The sequence below is a fragment of the Pseudopipra pipra genome, chromosome 3, assembly GCF_036250125.1.
Source record: "Pseudopipra pipra isolate bDixPip1 chromosome 3, bDixPip1.hap1, whole genome shotgun sequence".
Lineage (NCBI taxonomy): Eukaryota > Metazoa > Chordata > Aves > Passeriformes > Pipridae > Pseudopipra > Pseudopipra pipra.
The window spans coordinates 10504491-10520022 of NC_087551.1; the positions used below are offsets into that span (position 1 = coordinate 10504491).

The 15532-nt window shown below is 45.1% G+C and overlaps 1 protein-coding gene across 1 annotated transcript in view; it reads right to left on the reverse strand.

Annotated features, from left to right (window-relative positions):
• SHLD1 (shieldin complex subunit 1) overlaps positions 1-14803 on the reverse strand; it is a 46446-nt gene extending 31643 nt beyond the window's left edge. The window contains exons 1-4 of the mRNA XM_064647718.1: positions 14688-14803; positions 14194-14267; positions 13391-13504; positions 11314-11483 (exon numbers count right to left, since the gene is read on the reverse strand). Of these exons, the coding sequence (XP_064503788.1) occupies positions 11314-11476 (163 nt within the window). The 5' untranslated portion in view covers positions 11477-11483; positions 13391-13504; positions 14194-14267; positions 14688-14803. The remainder of the gene's footprint in view (positions 1-11313; positions 11484-13390; positions 13505-14193; positions 14268-14687) is intronic.
• Between the last annotated feature and the right edge of the window lie 729 nt (positions 14804-15532).

The following is a 15532-nucleotide window of genomic DNA, read 5'->3' on the forward strand; positions in this document are numbered from 1 at the left end:
TATTGTTACTTAGAGATGTATAAAACAGTCTGTAGGCACTCATGGAAGGCAGGAATGCACAGGGCTTACTTTCTTGACAAAACCAAATAATTTTTGGAATAAAATAATGTCTATAACATAGGCAGTGCTATGTTCATAAAATACAGCCAGCTTCCAAAACTCAAGCTGCCACTTGCTTTCACCTCTATCCAGAACGAACATAAACAGAGTATAGCCTCAACAGAGAAATGCCTCAACAGGCTGAAAAGAACATCAAGCAGCACAAAGCACAAAATACTGTCATTTTCTTGCCAGTGCTTATTATGGCAATAAATAACCAGCTGCCTTCCACCCTTCACATATATACCCTGAGCGTGGGGGCTCGCTGTAAACGCAGAAGCATGGCTCATCCTGACAGCATTCCATCTGTCTGGGCAGGAGATTTTACAGGAATATACATGCGCCTGTGTCAGCCAAGAGGCTCAGCTACTATGAAATACACAGCACACAACACAAAGGAGGAAGGAGGGTGGGGTGGGGGGTTGTTAAACTCATGAAATGAAGGAAGACATCAGACGCAAGAAGGCTCCAGGACAAAACTTCATGTGCTATAATCCACACTGAGGCTGAATCACTGGCTGGCCTATGTTGTTTTGTTTAAAAAAACATTGTGGATGACGGAGTGTGCTATATTTTATACTTGCAGTCTGCTGCTAAAGGGTTATGAGTCACTATTTTCTATGCTTTTATGCTGCAGTCTCATCAGCTGCACACCAGTGAGCTCAGTGAGAAAGAGACAAAAACAAAAGATGCTTGAATTAAGACACACAGAAAACTAGTTTAAATTCCAGATGCCCCACATGGAAGTGGTGATAGGAGTCTGAGCTGTGAGGTTTAGGAATATTTCAACTGGACTTAATCCATATCATGTAGTATAAGCCAGATGTTACAGAGGAGAAGCAAGGAGACACTGAGAGCAGCATGTGAGTGTATAGGTAGGGACTAAATAACTACACACAAATCCAGGAAAACACTCCACCATGATCCCCACAATCCTGGGATTAATCCAGGCCACATCACTGCAGAGAGAAAAGAACTCCAGTCAGAAGATGGTAATGGCTGTCCAAGCAGCACTGCAATGTCCTAAGTTGTCAACACAGCTATGGAGCATCTCCTGCAACCCTCCAGGCACTGGATCCACCCTAAGCTCTAGTCATGCACGTGAAACAAAGGCATCCCTGCCCACAGCCTCCTGCTCAGCTTACTCCAAATCTGCCATGGAAAACTGGGTAGGAACAATTTGCATCCTCTCACAGCAGTAAGTCTGGCCTCTACACTGAGCAGAGTCCTGGGAGCATAGCAAGAAATATGGCACCAGTATAACTTTTTTTGTGCTCATCCCTGCCACCAGGCACAGAGAATTCCCTGAAATGTGTTCTTCTGTTGCCAGTTCACAGCAGCACCTAAAGAAGCTTCAAAGTCAGGGAATAAATTCAGAAGCAATATGAGACCACGGCAATCAGGGCAGATGTATCTTGCTTTCTACTGCAGTACTTCAACAACTGCCAGTGCAGAGCCTTTTGGGTCCAATAAACCCTAGATGATTTTTCTACCACATAGTCACACTCTACATCTTAAAAAACATTTGAGTGACAGAGAGATAAGTGTAGTGAAAGCTTCCTAGCGAAAAAAAGAGTCAGGCTGTGCATAAATGATCACTAGAGTAAAAGATGCCCCAAAATTAGGATTCCGAGGGTCCTCCAAGGTGTTTTGTGTATCAGGACAGGTGAATCTGGTAAAACACGAGATAAAACCCCTACTCTAAGAATCAGACCAGGAAAAAAAAAAAAGGAAAAATCTTGAATCTTGCTAATAGAGTAATGAAGGAACACCCTTCACTACTGTACAAATACTGTACTGCTTAGGCCATGAAGATACTGCATACTTTATCTCAGTGACACTCAAAAGCACTCAAGCAATACCAGTATTTCAGTACACGATGCTCTGGCACACGTTGCTTCCTTAAGATATCCCTGTAAACTGGTAACGAAGGAACATTTTCTGACTATTTATTTAAGGGGCTGTTTTGAGCAGTAACATTGACAAATTACATAAAAGCACTGTTAAGAGTGGGAAGAACACTCTCCCAACATGTGGCATGATGCAAACCACTGTCTTTCCCTGGACTGCACCAGAGGGCAAAGCTTCTCAGTGCAACCAGCAATGCTGAGTGCAGGACAGGTGACACATGCACTCACCAGAGGGATACTCTTGAGAAAATCAGGCAGAAATGAAAGCCACTGACAGCAAACCAGTGTATTTAGAAGAACTAACACGGAAACACGAGGTTTTAAAGAGACTTGAGGAGTGACATTTCTTATTTATGTGGTGTGGTGTGTATAATCAGAGCATCAAATCACCCTCTAAACTACAAACACCACTCACAACTAGACTGGAGGTGATATGCCCAGAGCATCTGAATAAATGTGTGAAGCTCAGAGTTTTTTGGAAGCTCTGTAGCATCGTTCACCTGGGTTCTCTGCCTTGAGTACAGCTGCATTTCAGGCCAGTGCAACTGTACTTCTCAAAATGCTGGGTGACCCACACAGCACCACAACACCAAAGAAATATCCTAGCAGGCTGGCACAGGATGGCCTCAGCGTGGCTTTCCAAGACAGTCTGCCCTTTTTCATTGTTCTGCCCTTGCCTGACATCCTTCATGATTTAAATTGCCATTTTTAAGCCATTTTCACAGATCTTTACCACCCACACATAAATGATGCAGCTGAGACACCAAGGCACACTCTGCAGAGAGCAGGGAAGGGTAATGCTTTTACGTAAGATGTCATCAGAGGCATTTCATCTTTTGCCACTTGATAGCTGCTCAGCACAGATGCAGACATCTTTGGGTCATTTTGCATTATCTGCACTGCAACAAGACCATGATGCAAAGAGCAACTTTATTATCCAAGAAAGGAGCCAACATTTGGGAATCTCACATGAAATCTAACACTGATTAAAAAAAGCCATGAACAACTGCCCAGGTAAAAGAACAGTCGCACCCCTATGCCACTTTCCACAGTTATTTCAATTACTTAAGGATTCATGGCTTGTACTTTCATTTCTCCTTAAGAAAAAATAAAGTATTTTGTGGGTGCATTTCAGCTGTACAGCAGTTCTTGCACTCCAAAGTAAATGGAACCATTCATGCACACACCAACATGTTTCACAACTGCTATTACTGTATTATTGTAGCCCTTTTTATAAAAATGACTACTCTGGCTTACAGGCCTCAGGATTGCTTTGTAGCTTCTCTTCCCCAGCTGCTAAGGAAAACTGGGAGTTTTGCTGAAATGGTTTCCTACAGATGTTTTCTTCCTCAAAAGAATGAAAAATGGGACAAGTCTAACCTGGACCCTCAACAGCAGGGTCTGCAGGAGCTGCAGCTGAACCCCTTTGTGTTCCCATTCTCCTCTGTGGGCTTTGTCCCTCGTGTAATGCTTATGTCTGTGAATCTTTTAATGCAAACTTCTTGCATGGTTTTAAAGCTAAAAACACATCCCAAAGGTTTTGTGCTTTGGGTTTTTTTTTTCTTTAAAAAAAGGAAACCAAACCTTTTTCTCCACAGCAGTAAAGTGAACTTCTTTCTTTGCCTCTCAGTGTTTCAAACATAAAGCACCAACTGTTCACAAATACACTGAAATCTGGTCCATATTATCCTTGTTTAGACACATAACAGCACAAAAAAACCAACGGAACTCGGAATATTGAACTGCAAAAAGGATCCAGCACTTGCTGGATTTCACATCAGAAAGAAGAGAGGAAGGGAACCAGACATCCAGCCTGCTGAATGGGAAAGAGGCATCTCCCAATTCATGTGTTCATCTCCAAGACCTGCTCTTAGGTGTCACAGCTTCTACACCAGATCATGGTGATAATACTGTCAAAGTTTTGGTGCTGTAAAAAGGGTCACTTTATGAAATCCTCTCCCATGAGTCTCTGAAAAGAGATTCTCAAAGTTGCGAATGAACATAGCAGAGAAGGAAAGTCTGTCTTCCTGCAAAAGGGCCCTCCTGCAGAGTCTGCAAAGAAGCCTGGCAGAAAAAACAGTAACTATCGTCTCGTACTGCACACAAGTGCACCCAAAATCACCACTACACCAGGAAAGCAGAGGACATTCTCCCAGCCCTCTGCACACTGCTTGGTGAAATTTTATGGATACCTGGATCTAAACAACACAATCACGCTGAGCATAGTCACTCAGTGGTAAGAAGTACATCTACAGAAGGCTATTCAGAAATTCTGCATGTAAAAATGTAACTTGTCTGAAAAAGAGGAAACGTACTGAAGTTAACATGGTAACCCAAGGCGACGGGTAAAGAAGGAATGCTGCTCAGCTCCCACACACCTACAAAATATTCTCTACATCAATGGAGATGTCATTGCTATCCATCTTCCCAATCCCTTCCAGCCCCACAGTTATATCAGGGACTGCTCCTAGAGCTTCTCAGCTCCAAAACAATGACAAAACTAACCCAAACCTACTAGCTAATGATTAAACCACAAAACCCATTTTGCACAGGATTCCTGGCCTCTCCCTCAACCTCACTGACAGTTTAATTTCCTTTGATGAATCCTGCACTTTCATTCAACCCCATACCCTTTCTATTGCCACTTTAGCACTTTTGCACAGAGCCACAATAATGCTATAAGGAACAGAGCTGGGCAACAAACTGTTCACTTTCATAGAACAGAGAGGTGCTCTGAAGCATTAAAGCCTAAGAGGCAAGGTCACGTCTCATTTTTTCCCTTACTGATGTATGTAAGTGCTCTAATTCTCCTAAAATAGGACTAGTTTTCTTCCTCACACTGTGAAAAATAAAGCATTGCCCGTTTCTCTTCTAGGATTTATTTTTGGCTGGATGCTTTATGTAACATTTTACAAAATATGTAAGACATTCAGTGACCCAGTGGTGCCAGCTGCTTTGTTTTGTGTGCTGTGCAGTTTCCCTGCATTCCTTTATGTAAGGTAGCATGAATTCCACCTTGCATCTTCATTCAATATTCAACACAACCAAGCCACACAGATATGGAGAGTTTATGATGCCAAACTCACCAGAGCCATGTAGTTACCTGGCCAAAGAGCCCGCCCATAACTTCAGCAGAGCTGCATAATTTCAAGCCCACTGCCCTACTGGATCACACCATCTATACAAAATTATTAGCATTTGGAACATTTTACCTTTCTTTTTCCTCTTGATAAGACTGGAGTCTAAGAAAAATGTAGTATTTTCCTCACATTTGAACGTGTACTTGACTAAAAATCATCAATTAAAAAACCAAAACAAATACATTCACTTGAAAACAGGTGCTTCTTTGGTTTTGACAAGCTAAACAAAACACCCACTTTGACAAATAACTGGATGTTTATACCAGTATCAGTGATAAAAACCACTAAAACCAGAACTTTCAGACAGACTAAAAAATTTACACTCACGCCCCAAAAAAGTATAACATAATCAATATTTAAAGACTCTTCATTTCCATAGCAAAATTATATCCCAGTACAGCTGTAACTGTGACAGATAGAAGTATTATCTGGCTGCTCCCAGGTAAAAACAGATATTTCACCATCAGGCAACATTAGCAACCTTATGCCAAGATCCATGCAGCAAACAATGAGCAGCCAACACTCCTCAGATTTATTCCCATGTCGGCTTTGGGGGTCATTTAGCAGGATTTCTCAACAGCAGTATGCTGACAGGAGACTGAGCTCTGTACAGTGACAGACATCCCCAGCACTGGCTGAAAAGAACCACGAAACGCCAGTCCCCTAAGCATGGAATCAGAAATAGGTAACATTGAGCACTAGAGGGCAGCAGGAAACAAACCAAAATCAATTAAAATCCTCTAATTCCCAGAACAGGGACCACGTTCTTCATCAAGGCCTCGGCAGTTAAGCACTGTGCTTAACCAATTTCAAACCAATTGATTGGTTAAAAAAAAAATTATTAATTCTGATGTTGTTTGGGACCAGAGTTCAAACTGAAGTGAGTTTCCAAGTGGGAGAGCATGTTAACTTCCTGCACTCAAAGGAGACTCTTCACATCACCACAAAGCACCTTTGTACAGCACCCTCCACTTCAAATAGAGCCAAAGAGTAAAATATTCTTAGTGTGATCTATATCCTTCTGGTAAAGGGAAACGATGAGAAGTTTCTGTACCTAACCATGGCAGCCCAGAGTGGAAGTACAAGCCTTTCTAGCTCAGCTTTGCCTCAGCCTGAAAGTGATTTAAAATAATCACGCACGTTTTGGATTTACAAAGTTACAGAGACTTCTTAAAGAGACTGTATATAAAGGTCTTTAGCCTTCAGGTTGTCTTCAGCATGGCCAGACAAAAAGCCATTTTGGAAACTTTGCAACTTTTGGTAGCTCAGATGGCCAAGCTATAATTTCTATACCAAGTAATGAACACTTGAGTTCTGGGCTGAACTGAACCTCCAAGCACCCATCAAGTGTCAACCTTGGAAAGGTTGCTGCTGACGTGCCAAAGTCCACTCCTTTCATTTTCTCCCTTTACGTCAGCACCCGTGGACTCGTGAACTCCCGCAACAGAAAAAGCACGGGCCACGCCAGACTTCTAAAGTAAACATAACCCATTTCTGCAGAACACATTAAGCAACTGTTGACAGGCCAGCAGACGTGGCAAACAGGAGAAAGCATTTAAGGACAAGTCAGAACACATGTACCAACATTAGCACCGCTCCCCAGTTCCTAATAAAAGACACACCAATCCACCACAAAACCAGGCATGTAAGTTCTGTGGCAACAGGTTGATAATCTCTGTTTTGTTTTTACATAGAAGCTTGGTTGACTGAAAACCCAGAAAGCAAACAGAACAGTCCAAAAATCATGATGGCTTTTACTTTTAAACTGGGATAATCTTGTGCTCAGTCCTCTTGATTTGAATGGCAATTTCAGTAGCAGTGCCATGGCCCAGGCTCACTGATTTGCCTGAAGCCACTGAGTCTGTTCCATTTTCCCCAAGCTCTCACAACTTATTCCACATGAACTATTTTTGAAGAAAGCCTACAAAACCCTCACAATTGATCAGAAAGAACCTACAGCCTGGCTACACAAAGGGAAAAGTGATTAATACTTCTTTCAGAAACCACCATCCTGCAAAGACTGTAACCCCCTGTGAAAGGTAGGACATGTTGCAGACACTGTATCTTGGCTGTACTTGTGCTGCTGCCTGAAAGAGGAGCTGTCCCCATCTCAGCCACACAAATATTCACATGGCTGCCCAGAAAGCTGGGCCAATTCCCTGAGCTGACTTCTCATGTGGCCACCTATGTACCAACACTAAGGATTGACCAGGAATAATAAGCACAGTCAGAGGCAGCCTAGGATTCTCACTGCATTAGAGAGGTCAGGGAAGTCCACGGAAAACAACTACAGGTAAGCCTGGGCTCAAACCTGAAGAAAACTACAGGAAGAGAAGCAGCGCTTTTGGAGAGGTAACTAAAGGTTGAACACCTCTATCCTCCCAAAATGGCTTTAATTCATTTTGCTTTTTTTAAAAAAAGCTAGCCAGCTTTTAGATAATTGCAGGTCTCTTCAAGCCCATGGTAAACTCTGTGTTCCTTCACCACCCCATCTCTCCAGCATCATCCTTCCTCTCCTACTGTCATCCTGTGGAGGTTTTCAAACCAAGACACATCCCTCTTATTTTCTCTGTTCTTGTGGCACTCACCCCATTTTCCTCCACTGGCTGACCCTGTCTACCCATCCATTTTCCTAAGGACACAGCTTTTTAATTACTTTTCATTACAAAGAAAAAGCAATTAAGGCAGAAGCTACAGGGCAAACAAGGAGACCCATCTCCCCAAGATCATCAGCCCTAGGCAAGGGCCATGGAGGCAGATGGGACTGAGCTTTGGCCATGCTTCACACAGGAGCCTCCCAAGTGTGGTTCCACAGCTGAGCTCTCAAATGCTGCCTCCAAACTTAACAGGATTACTCCAGGGCTGCACTGACAAACTCAATTCTGGCTGATCACAGCGCATGGGTAGAGGCCAGAATCTTGCCTGAATCAACTTGTAGAGCACATCTGTCACCTATTCTCTACAGCTTTTTAGGTTGCTAATTTTCCAGGCAAATATTATGTTTCCACTGTCCCTGGTACCCTCTGGTTCAGTGCCCTAAATGAAAAGTTACACTGTGAGTGATTTATTTGCTTTGGAAACAACCATTATTAGCTTCTTTTGAAATATTAATCTGAATAATTTAAGGCTTTCCCACACGCACACCTGAGTGCTGCCTGCCAAGTAAGAACTTTTGCTGGCAATTTTTCTTAATCCAGAGGAAGTAGTAAGATGTTCCTGCTGAACTCTGCAACTGAGTGATGTAGATTAAAAAAACAATAAACAATTTATTTTTAAAAACTATTTTCCATTATGGAGTAAAAAAATATAAAGCACACTGAAAGGTCCACTGATCCAATTCAATTTTCTCAGTCTATCACCACTTACACACTTAAACTCACTATGACAACAAGCTAAAGGTCTGAATGCTTGTTGCAAGAGTAGAACCCTCATTTCCACACAAATCATAAAACCACTCATTTATACAGAACTTAGAGATTTAGTAGCATTCCTACAGGACTACTTGTTTTCTTGCCCAGGGATGCCTGCTGCCAGAAAGCCCTGTTTTCATGGCTAATGGGTACTATCTTCTATTACCAGTGATGGAGCCTCTTTAGGCTAATAAGACCTATTATGAGTGACTCAGACACTGGGAATACCCCCATAACCACTTCCATCTCCTGAGGCACTGATGTCAGGGTACCTTAGTCAGTCTCAGTCCAGTTCACGCAGCAGATGTCAGAAAACACAGCCTGTCCTGTCAGTCTGTTCCTTTCCTAAGGAAGCTGTCACGTTCCCAGAGGAAATGTTTTTGAATCATTAAGGAAGATCCTCACCCCTAACAGAAATCTTTCAAGTTTGATGGGAAGACTCACCATCTGTCCTGCCCAAGCCCCAGGATGCAATCTTCTGGTCACATAACCTATAGCCACTCCTGCTCTCCTCGCTTACATTGTGTCACAGCAGCAGTTCTCAGTGTCTCACGAGAAAACAAACAAGTAAAGGAGCTTCCTTTCCCAAGATACATTTGACAGAACTTGCTTGTCCAAGAACATCTGACACAGGCAGATTAATTTTAAAAGCCTCCTCCCGCCTCTTCTGCCACACTGACCAAACTCAGTGGCTTAGAAAGCTGAAGTTGCATCAAAAGAGAGAGTTCAAGAGAATATGTATATTGGTTTGATGCTGTTACAAGGAGACAGGAACCAAGATGTTCAGAGCATGAACTGGTTATGCTGTGATACTTGGTTATTTCAATCCCAGGAGCACAGAGTAAGGAACCATTGTACAGCATGCATCCCACAGTTATTTCCAAATGGTTTCAGTTGTGAGCAATCTCTAAAACAAGCAAAAAAGGAGAGGGTTCACGGACCTAATCTGCCCTCCTCAGCACAGCTGGAATCCACACTGATATCAGGGGGTGCTGGAGACAGCAAGGAGGCAGGATGTGGCCTCTCAGCATACCTTGAGACTGAGCTTCAGCTACATATTCCACACATGCACCATTAATGATTTGCCCAGTGCTGTCATTTCCACATATGTCACTTCCACTAAGCCTCAGAACACTCTTAGGACTGCTAACTGGTCATGCAGTTCTTCTGTGCACCCCATTCCACAGAGCAATCAGGTCCACTTGTCCTGAGCCACACTAAATGGTGCCTGTGCAACACACTGCAGGAACTGCCTCACAGCTCCCAGAATTCCTTCATACCTGCACCACAGGGCTTGTGAAATCTGAGTAAACAAATGCCTTCGAGCCTGTCTCACTATCAGAGGAACTTCTCCATCCTCCTCTCCCACAACAGAGGAAAAGGATTGCTCAGGGCATTCCTCATAGTGATGGTCATTGCACTCATACACAAAAAATAAAGCAAAACCTCAAAACAGAGGCCCTATTGCTCTAATGCAATGTGGATCATGGAATGTGATAGGTATCATGGTTTAAAGTAGAGGTTAAGAGCAGAAGATTTTCATCATTATTAACATAAGATGTGTGAATTCCTGGTCTGCACAGCAAAACCAAAGCAAGGCTTGGTATTTACCATTTGCAGATTTCATTACAGTTCTGGATGTCCCACACCTGGTGGTGAAGACAACTGCACAGGCAAGTAGTCAACATCAACAGAGCTCATTAGTTGGTAGATCCCACTGCTTGCCTGTTTAGCATGCAAAAATTGTGGAATTCCCATTGAAAAAACTCACCTGTCAGATTCCAAGCTAGCTTCTTGGAAGCAGAACAAAGAAAACCACCCAGCATCAGAGTAAGAAGGAACTAAATTCTACTTTTACACTACTTAAGATTTTAAAGCAACCAGAAATGTCATCAGTGATGTTTCACTTGCTCAGGTGTCTTGACAAATCCTCTCCACACATTATTTGCTGACCAGAATTTATTTCCCTCCCCAATATTAAATATAATTAATATATAATGTATATTTAATACGTTAAATATATTAAATATACAACCTTCATCCCAAGACAGCATGAATATAAGGCAGGAAGTGTCACTGGGCCAGAGCATTTCGATTTCACCTTTCTTGCCATGTACTCAAGCTGACTGGCCTGAGGGCTGTAGGACTGAGCATGTGTCAGCTTATCATCTCAGATACACCACTACTCCCAAGAATGGGCAGTAGTGGCTGACCTAAAATGATATTTCTGCTGGAATCAGCCCTCTTTCAAGTGAGGAAACTGCTGCCTACCAGGAGTTGAAATGATGAAGTTCTCATCACACTCATGTCATTAGCATAAGCAAACATTCAGTTATAATTTTAAAGTAATGGGCTACAGAGGCCACATCCTGAGTTCATGACTGGAAGATACATGATGAGCACATGAAGAAGATAAGGAAAAGTTTAAAAACTTCTTACTGACTATGGTAATATGTGACTATTTCCAGTCTGAACGACTGCTCTGTGGATTAGTTCAAGTAACTCTTTCTGAGAACACATTACACATGAAGAAAGAGTGTTGTAAAAACATGAGCAGCTGAGAGTATTCTCTGAACTCCTCTTCTGTGTCTCATCAGCCACACTGTATCTGGGGAGCTTGAACAGACTGTACTTTTGCTAATTTGTGTTTTAAAACAGGCAGATGCACCAGTACCAGACTGCAGTTACCTAGTCACACAACACACTGCCTGAACCGGCTAAAGAAAGAGCATGTGGAGAAACAGAAGCTGTTACCTGTGGGCAGAGAGGGAAAAGCATCCACAGAACGATAAAGTTCCTCAGTGTTTTCAGTGCTGCGTGGAGGCACAAAGAGCTCTGCCAGGTCACAAACAGATGGAAGGTCCAACACACTGCTCTCCTCTGAGTTAACACTTGGTGACATCTCTGTTCCTTCCATGGTCCCACTGCAAACATAAATGCAACTGAGCTGGGTTTTTACAGCATGAAAATCTAAGCAGAAGTCAACACAAATGATTTGGCATTTTTGTACCACTTTATGAGCTGTGAGAAATTGTTTTAGCACAATTATATTTCATTTAAAAAGAGAAGCGCAAATTTAAAGATGTAAAGAAAGAAAAACAGCAAATCCCAGAGACAACAGCCCTCAGCCCTAAGTAGGATAACTAGGAGTCCACAATAAACCTGGCTTTCTTAGAGGCTTCCCAGAAGTACAGACACAGGCCCCAAAACTAGGAAGCCATGGAGTATATGCCCTCCACGGTACACTATGTGGGCAATTCAGAAGGAAATATGTTCTACAGGGTCCCTTTCTACTGATGCTTCCAGAAGTCTCAAGTTAAACCCACTCCTCTTGACTATGTTCACTGGCAGAAAGAAAAAGCATCTTAAAACTTGGTAGTCTCAGTCTCACAGGGATGGCAAAGACCTCCTGGTGTGGAGACACTCGGGCAGCTATGTTGTATACCCTGTGTAAAACACTTTGGAAAGCTTTGGTTGAGGTATTCCCACACCCCAACATCCTTCTGTCAAGCGTCCTCAACCATCTACCATCACAGAGGGCAAGAACACACAGCTGGGTGGAGAGCAGGACAGGGCTGGTGCCACTCAGCTCCACATCAAGCGCCGCAGTGGATGGGCAACTCTTCTGGAGAGGATGAAACTAAAGTGTTCCAGTCCAGCAGCTCCAAGCACAGTCACACAAGTGTCTGGGGCAGAAGAGAAGTGAAATGCAAAAACTTGGGAGGGCAGGAGCTCTTTCTATTTCAGTAAAGAGTGACACGACAGAGGAACCAGATCCAGTGGTCAGAAAATGGCCTGTGACCCGGCAGGATTCACATTTATCTTCTCTTCTATAAAATAAGAGGACAAATTCTTGTCTCAGGGTTATTATCAGTAAGGAATGTTACAGGCCCAGAGGGCAAAGAAATCCCCCGCAAGGATTAGTACTGAAAAATAAAGTCAATACCCCCATGAGAAGATTTAAAAAAACAAAACAAAAAAACCTCACACAAAACCCCCACCATTCCTCAGGTGTTTCTGTGTTGAGTAAACTTTTAGCTAAGATGCACCTCTGACCTTTCAAAATGCTGACCAACTCACTGATGAAGAGATTGGCAATGTTGGCTGTAATACCAGAGAAGAGCAGCTGCCTTGCCTTGGAGGGACAAGGTCCATGTATTCACAGGAAGTTTCCAAGGAAAAGGGAGTGGAAGGTTAAAACCAAAACAAAGTACACAACCCTCTTCCCTAGATCAGTCACTGCAGAAGGAAGCTTCTCCTCCCTTGCTCTTCAAGTCCCAAAACACAAACAATCTGTGCATAAGGAACATATAGAAGGAGAAACTTTCCTCACATATTGTGTTAATGATGTGTGCTACTTTTTAAGTACAAGCATATTTTAGAGAACTGCCTATTCAGCCACTGGTCTGGAAAAAAAAACAACCAAAAAAACTCCCAAAAACCCACACCAAAACTCCAATGAATTCTCTCTCTTCAAGGGTAAGTAGCAAATTACAGCAACAGGAGCTGCTGGTGTGATACCAGATTGTCATTGATGGGGCTGCAGTAGTCCTGGCTGTCTCTGTCAGCTGCTGTGCTGGTCTCCTTCCTTGTCTTGCCACAACAGGACTAACAACATGTGCAACCATGTTTTGATCAGGTTTAAATAAAACAAACCAGCTGTATAAAAAAAAAAAGAGTTTTCCCCTGGATCAGCTCCCTCTAGATCTCCTAGGTCAAGTACACAGCAGTCCTACTCCTAAAAGTGATGGTGAGACCTGTTTGTGAGAATAGGCTCAGCCCTGGGCCTTCAGGCATATGAAAGAAAGGCACTATTATCTCTGTGCCATACCTGGTTAAGAGCACTGATATGCAAACAGTCCCCTTGGGCAGAGTCCAGGAGCAAACACTGTTACTGCTTCAGGATTCCCTCATTATTCCTTCATGGTTTGTCAATCCCATCTTCCTGGAATGAAACAAACAGGTCAGTTAGATGCTTCACATCAGCTGATTTGGCTGATGGACAGTGTGACCTTTCAAAGTACATATGCCAGCCGACGTCAACAGTCAGTCATCACGTACACCCCTGTTTCTTGGGTCTGGCACAGAAGAAAAGTTTTCATAGGAATCAGAGACAGCACATCTAGTAAGACCCTGGAATGCTTTTGACAGCAGTGGAGACCTCCTGGAAAAGGGTTGGTCTATTCTAGAAATAAAGTCAAGAGTTTCTTTAAGAATCCACCAGATAGGCAGAGAAGCAAATTAAAGCTGGCAACCTTCCCTCCCTCCTGTGGAGAGCAGTATTTCCCCAACAGGTTTATCTCACAGCACCTTGATGTCAACGGATAGCTTGTGCTGTGTCAAACCTCAACCAGGAAACGTGTTTTAAGAGGGCCACATAACCCTGTAAACCACAGGCTCACAAAACCCAAATCCTGTTTGCCACCCTCTGCCATTACCACAATTATTTTCAGCGAGCAACGAGGAGTAGTTTCAGGAGGAAACCGGATTTTCCTCTGGGCCACCCTGAAACGGTGGAAATACTACCAGGCATTACCCAAAGGCATTCCACCAGTCCTGCACAAGCCTTCCCGGCTGGCAGCACACCCGGAAAGTGCAGTGGATTACAGGCGGGGTGCGAGGCGCTGGCCTTACCCACTGCCCCGCTCAGCTGGTTTGGGCGGATGCAGGTGAGGGGGTTCTCTTCCTCCCGGTGTCCTTTGTCTCCCCTTTTCCTGCAGGCAGACACGGAATTATTTCAACAACCGCTCCCTTGGCAGTGGAGGACAACAAGAGCAACACAGGGCGAGCCAGGCCCCCCCAACGCCGGAGCACCCCCGGCCTCGCCCCGGCCGCTGTGCCCACCCCTCACCAGTCCCCGAGGAGAAACGCAGCTGCAGCGCCCCAAGGGCAGCCACACGTCTCCGAGGGTGATAAGGGGAAAGCCAAAAGCACGGCAGGGCTGTCCCGGGCAGGGCCGTGCTTCCACAGCCCGCCTCAGGCCCTCCGCTCCGCGGCGGGGCCCAGCGAGGGCCCTCTCGCTCCGAGCCCGAAGTGGAGCGGGCAGGAGCCTCTTGGCCGCGGGCAGACGCGCCCGGACGGCCCGGGCAGGGCACTGCGGGGCCGGCGAAGCCCAGGGGGACACGAACCCGGGCGCGGGCGCGGACACGGCCCCGGGCGGCAGCGGCAGAGGCGGCACCTCCCGGACCCGCGGGAGCGTCTGCGCAGGCGGCGGGTCCGCCCCCCCGGCGCCGCGGTGTGGGAAGGGGGGCGGCTGGAGACCGAGGTGTTTCCAGTCAGGTTTTCCTCAAAGCGCGGTTAACTGGGCTTTGTTACTCTGCATTCAAAGGGGAGGGGCTATGGTGAGGCGGCAGCGGCACCATGCCGTGCCTGGCACACGGGGTTTCTTCTCGGGCTGCTCAGAGCTTGGTCGTTTTAACACCGCGGCCGCACCAAGGCGCGGGCTGGGAAAGCCCTGAGCGGGGCTGGACGTGGGGCTGTGCTGGTGCTGCGGGGTGGAAACATAGTAGGAAAAACCAGCGCAATCCTCTCTCGGGGCACGAGCAGTTGGGTGGGCTGTGAGCCTTCCTCCGAGGGCTTACGGAGCTCACGAAGGAAATGTGGGGCCTGTCTACGGCTGTTGCACACCAAGGATGTTCTCCCACACGTTCTCCCACGTGGCGCTGAGGAGTTTAACAGGCAGCAGATTGGAAGCTTCGCAAGCCCTACTGAGAAGTGGGACACAAACCTCAATGAGTTTGGGGCATCACATCACTTTGGCACGTGGCACTACCTGTGAGTGCTGCCACAGGCACGACAGGCGTGGTGAGGAGGAGCCCAGTGGCAGTCGTGGGGGAGTGACACAGACATCCTGACCCTCTTCACAGGGGTGCAATGAGTACTTGGGGACACACGCTGGATACTTTTCCAGCAAAGAGAATATGTTGCTGTGCCGCCTGACAGTGTGCATGGCACAGCCAGACATCCCAGGACA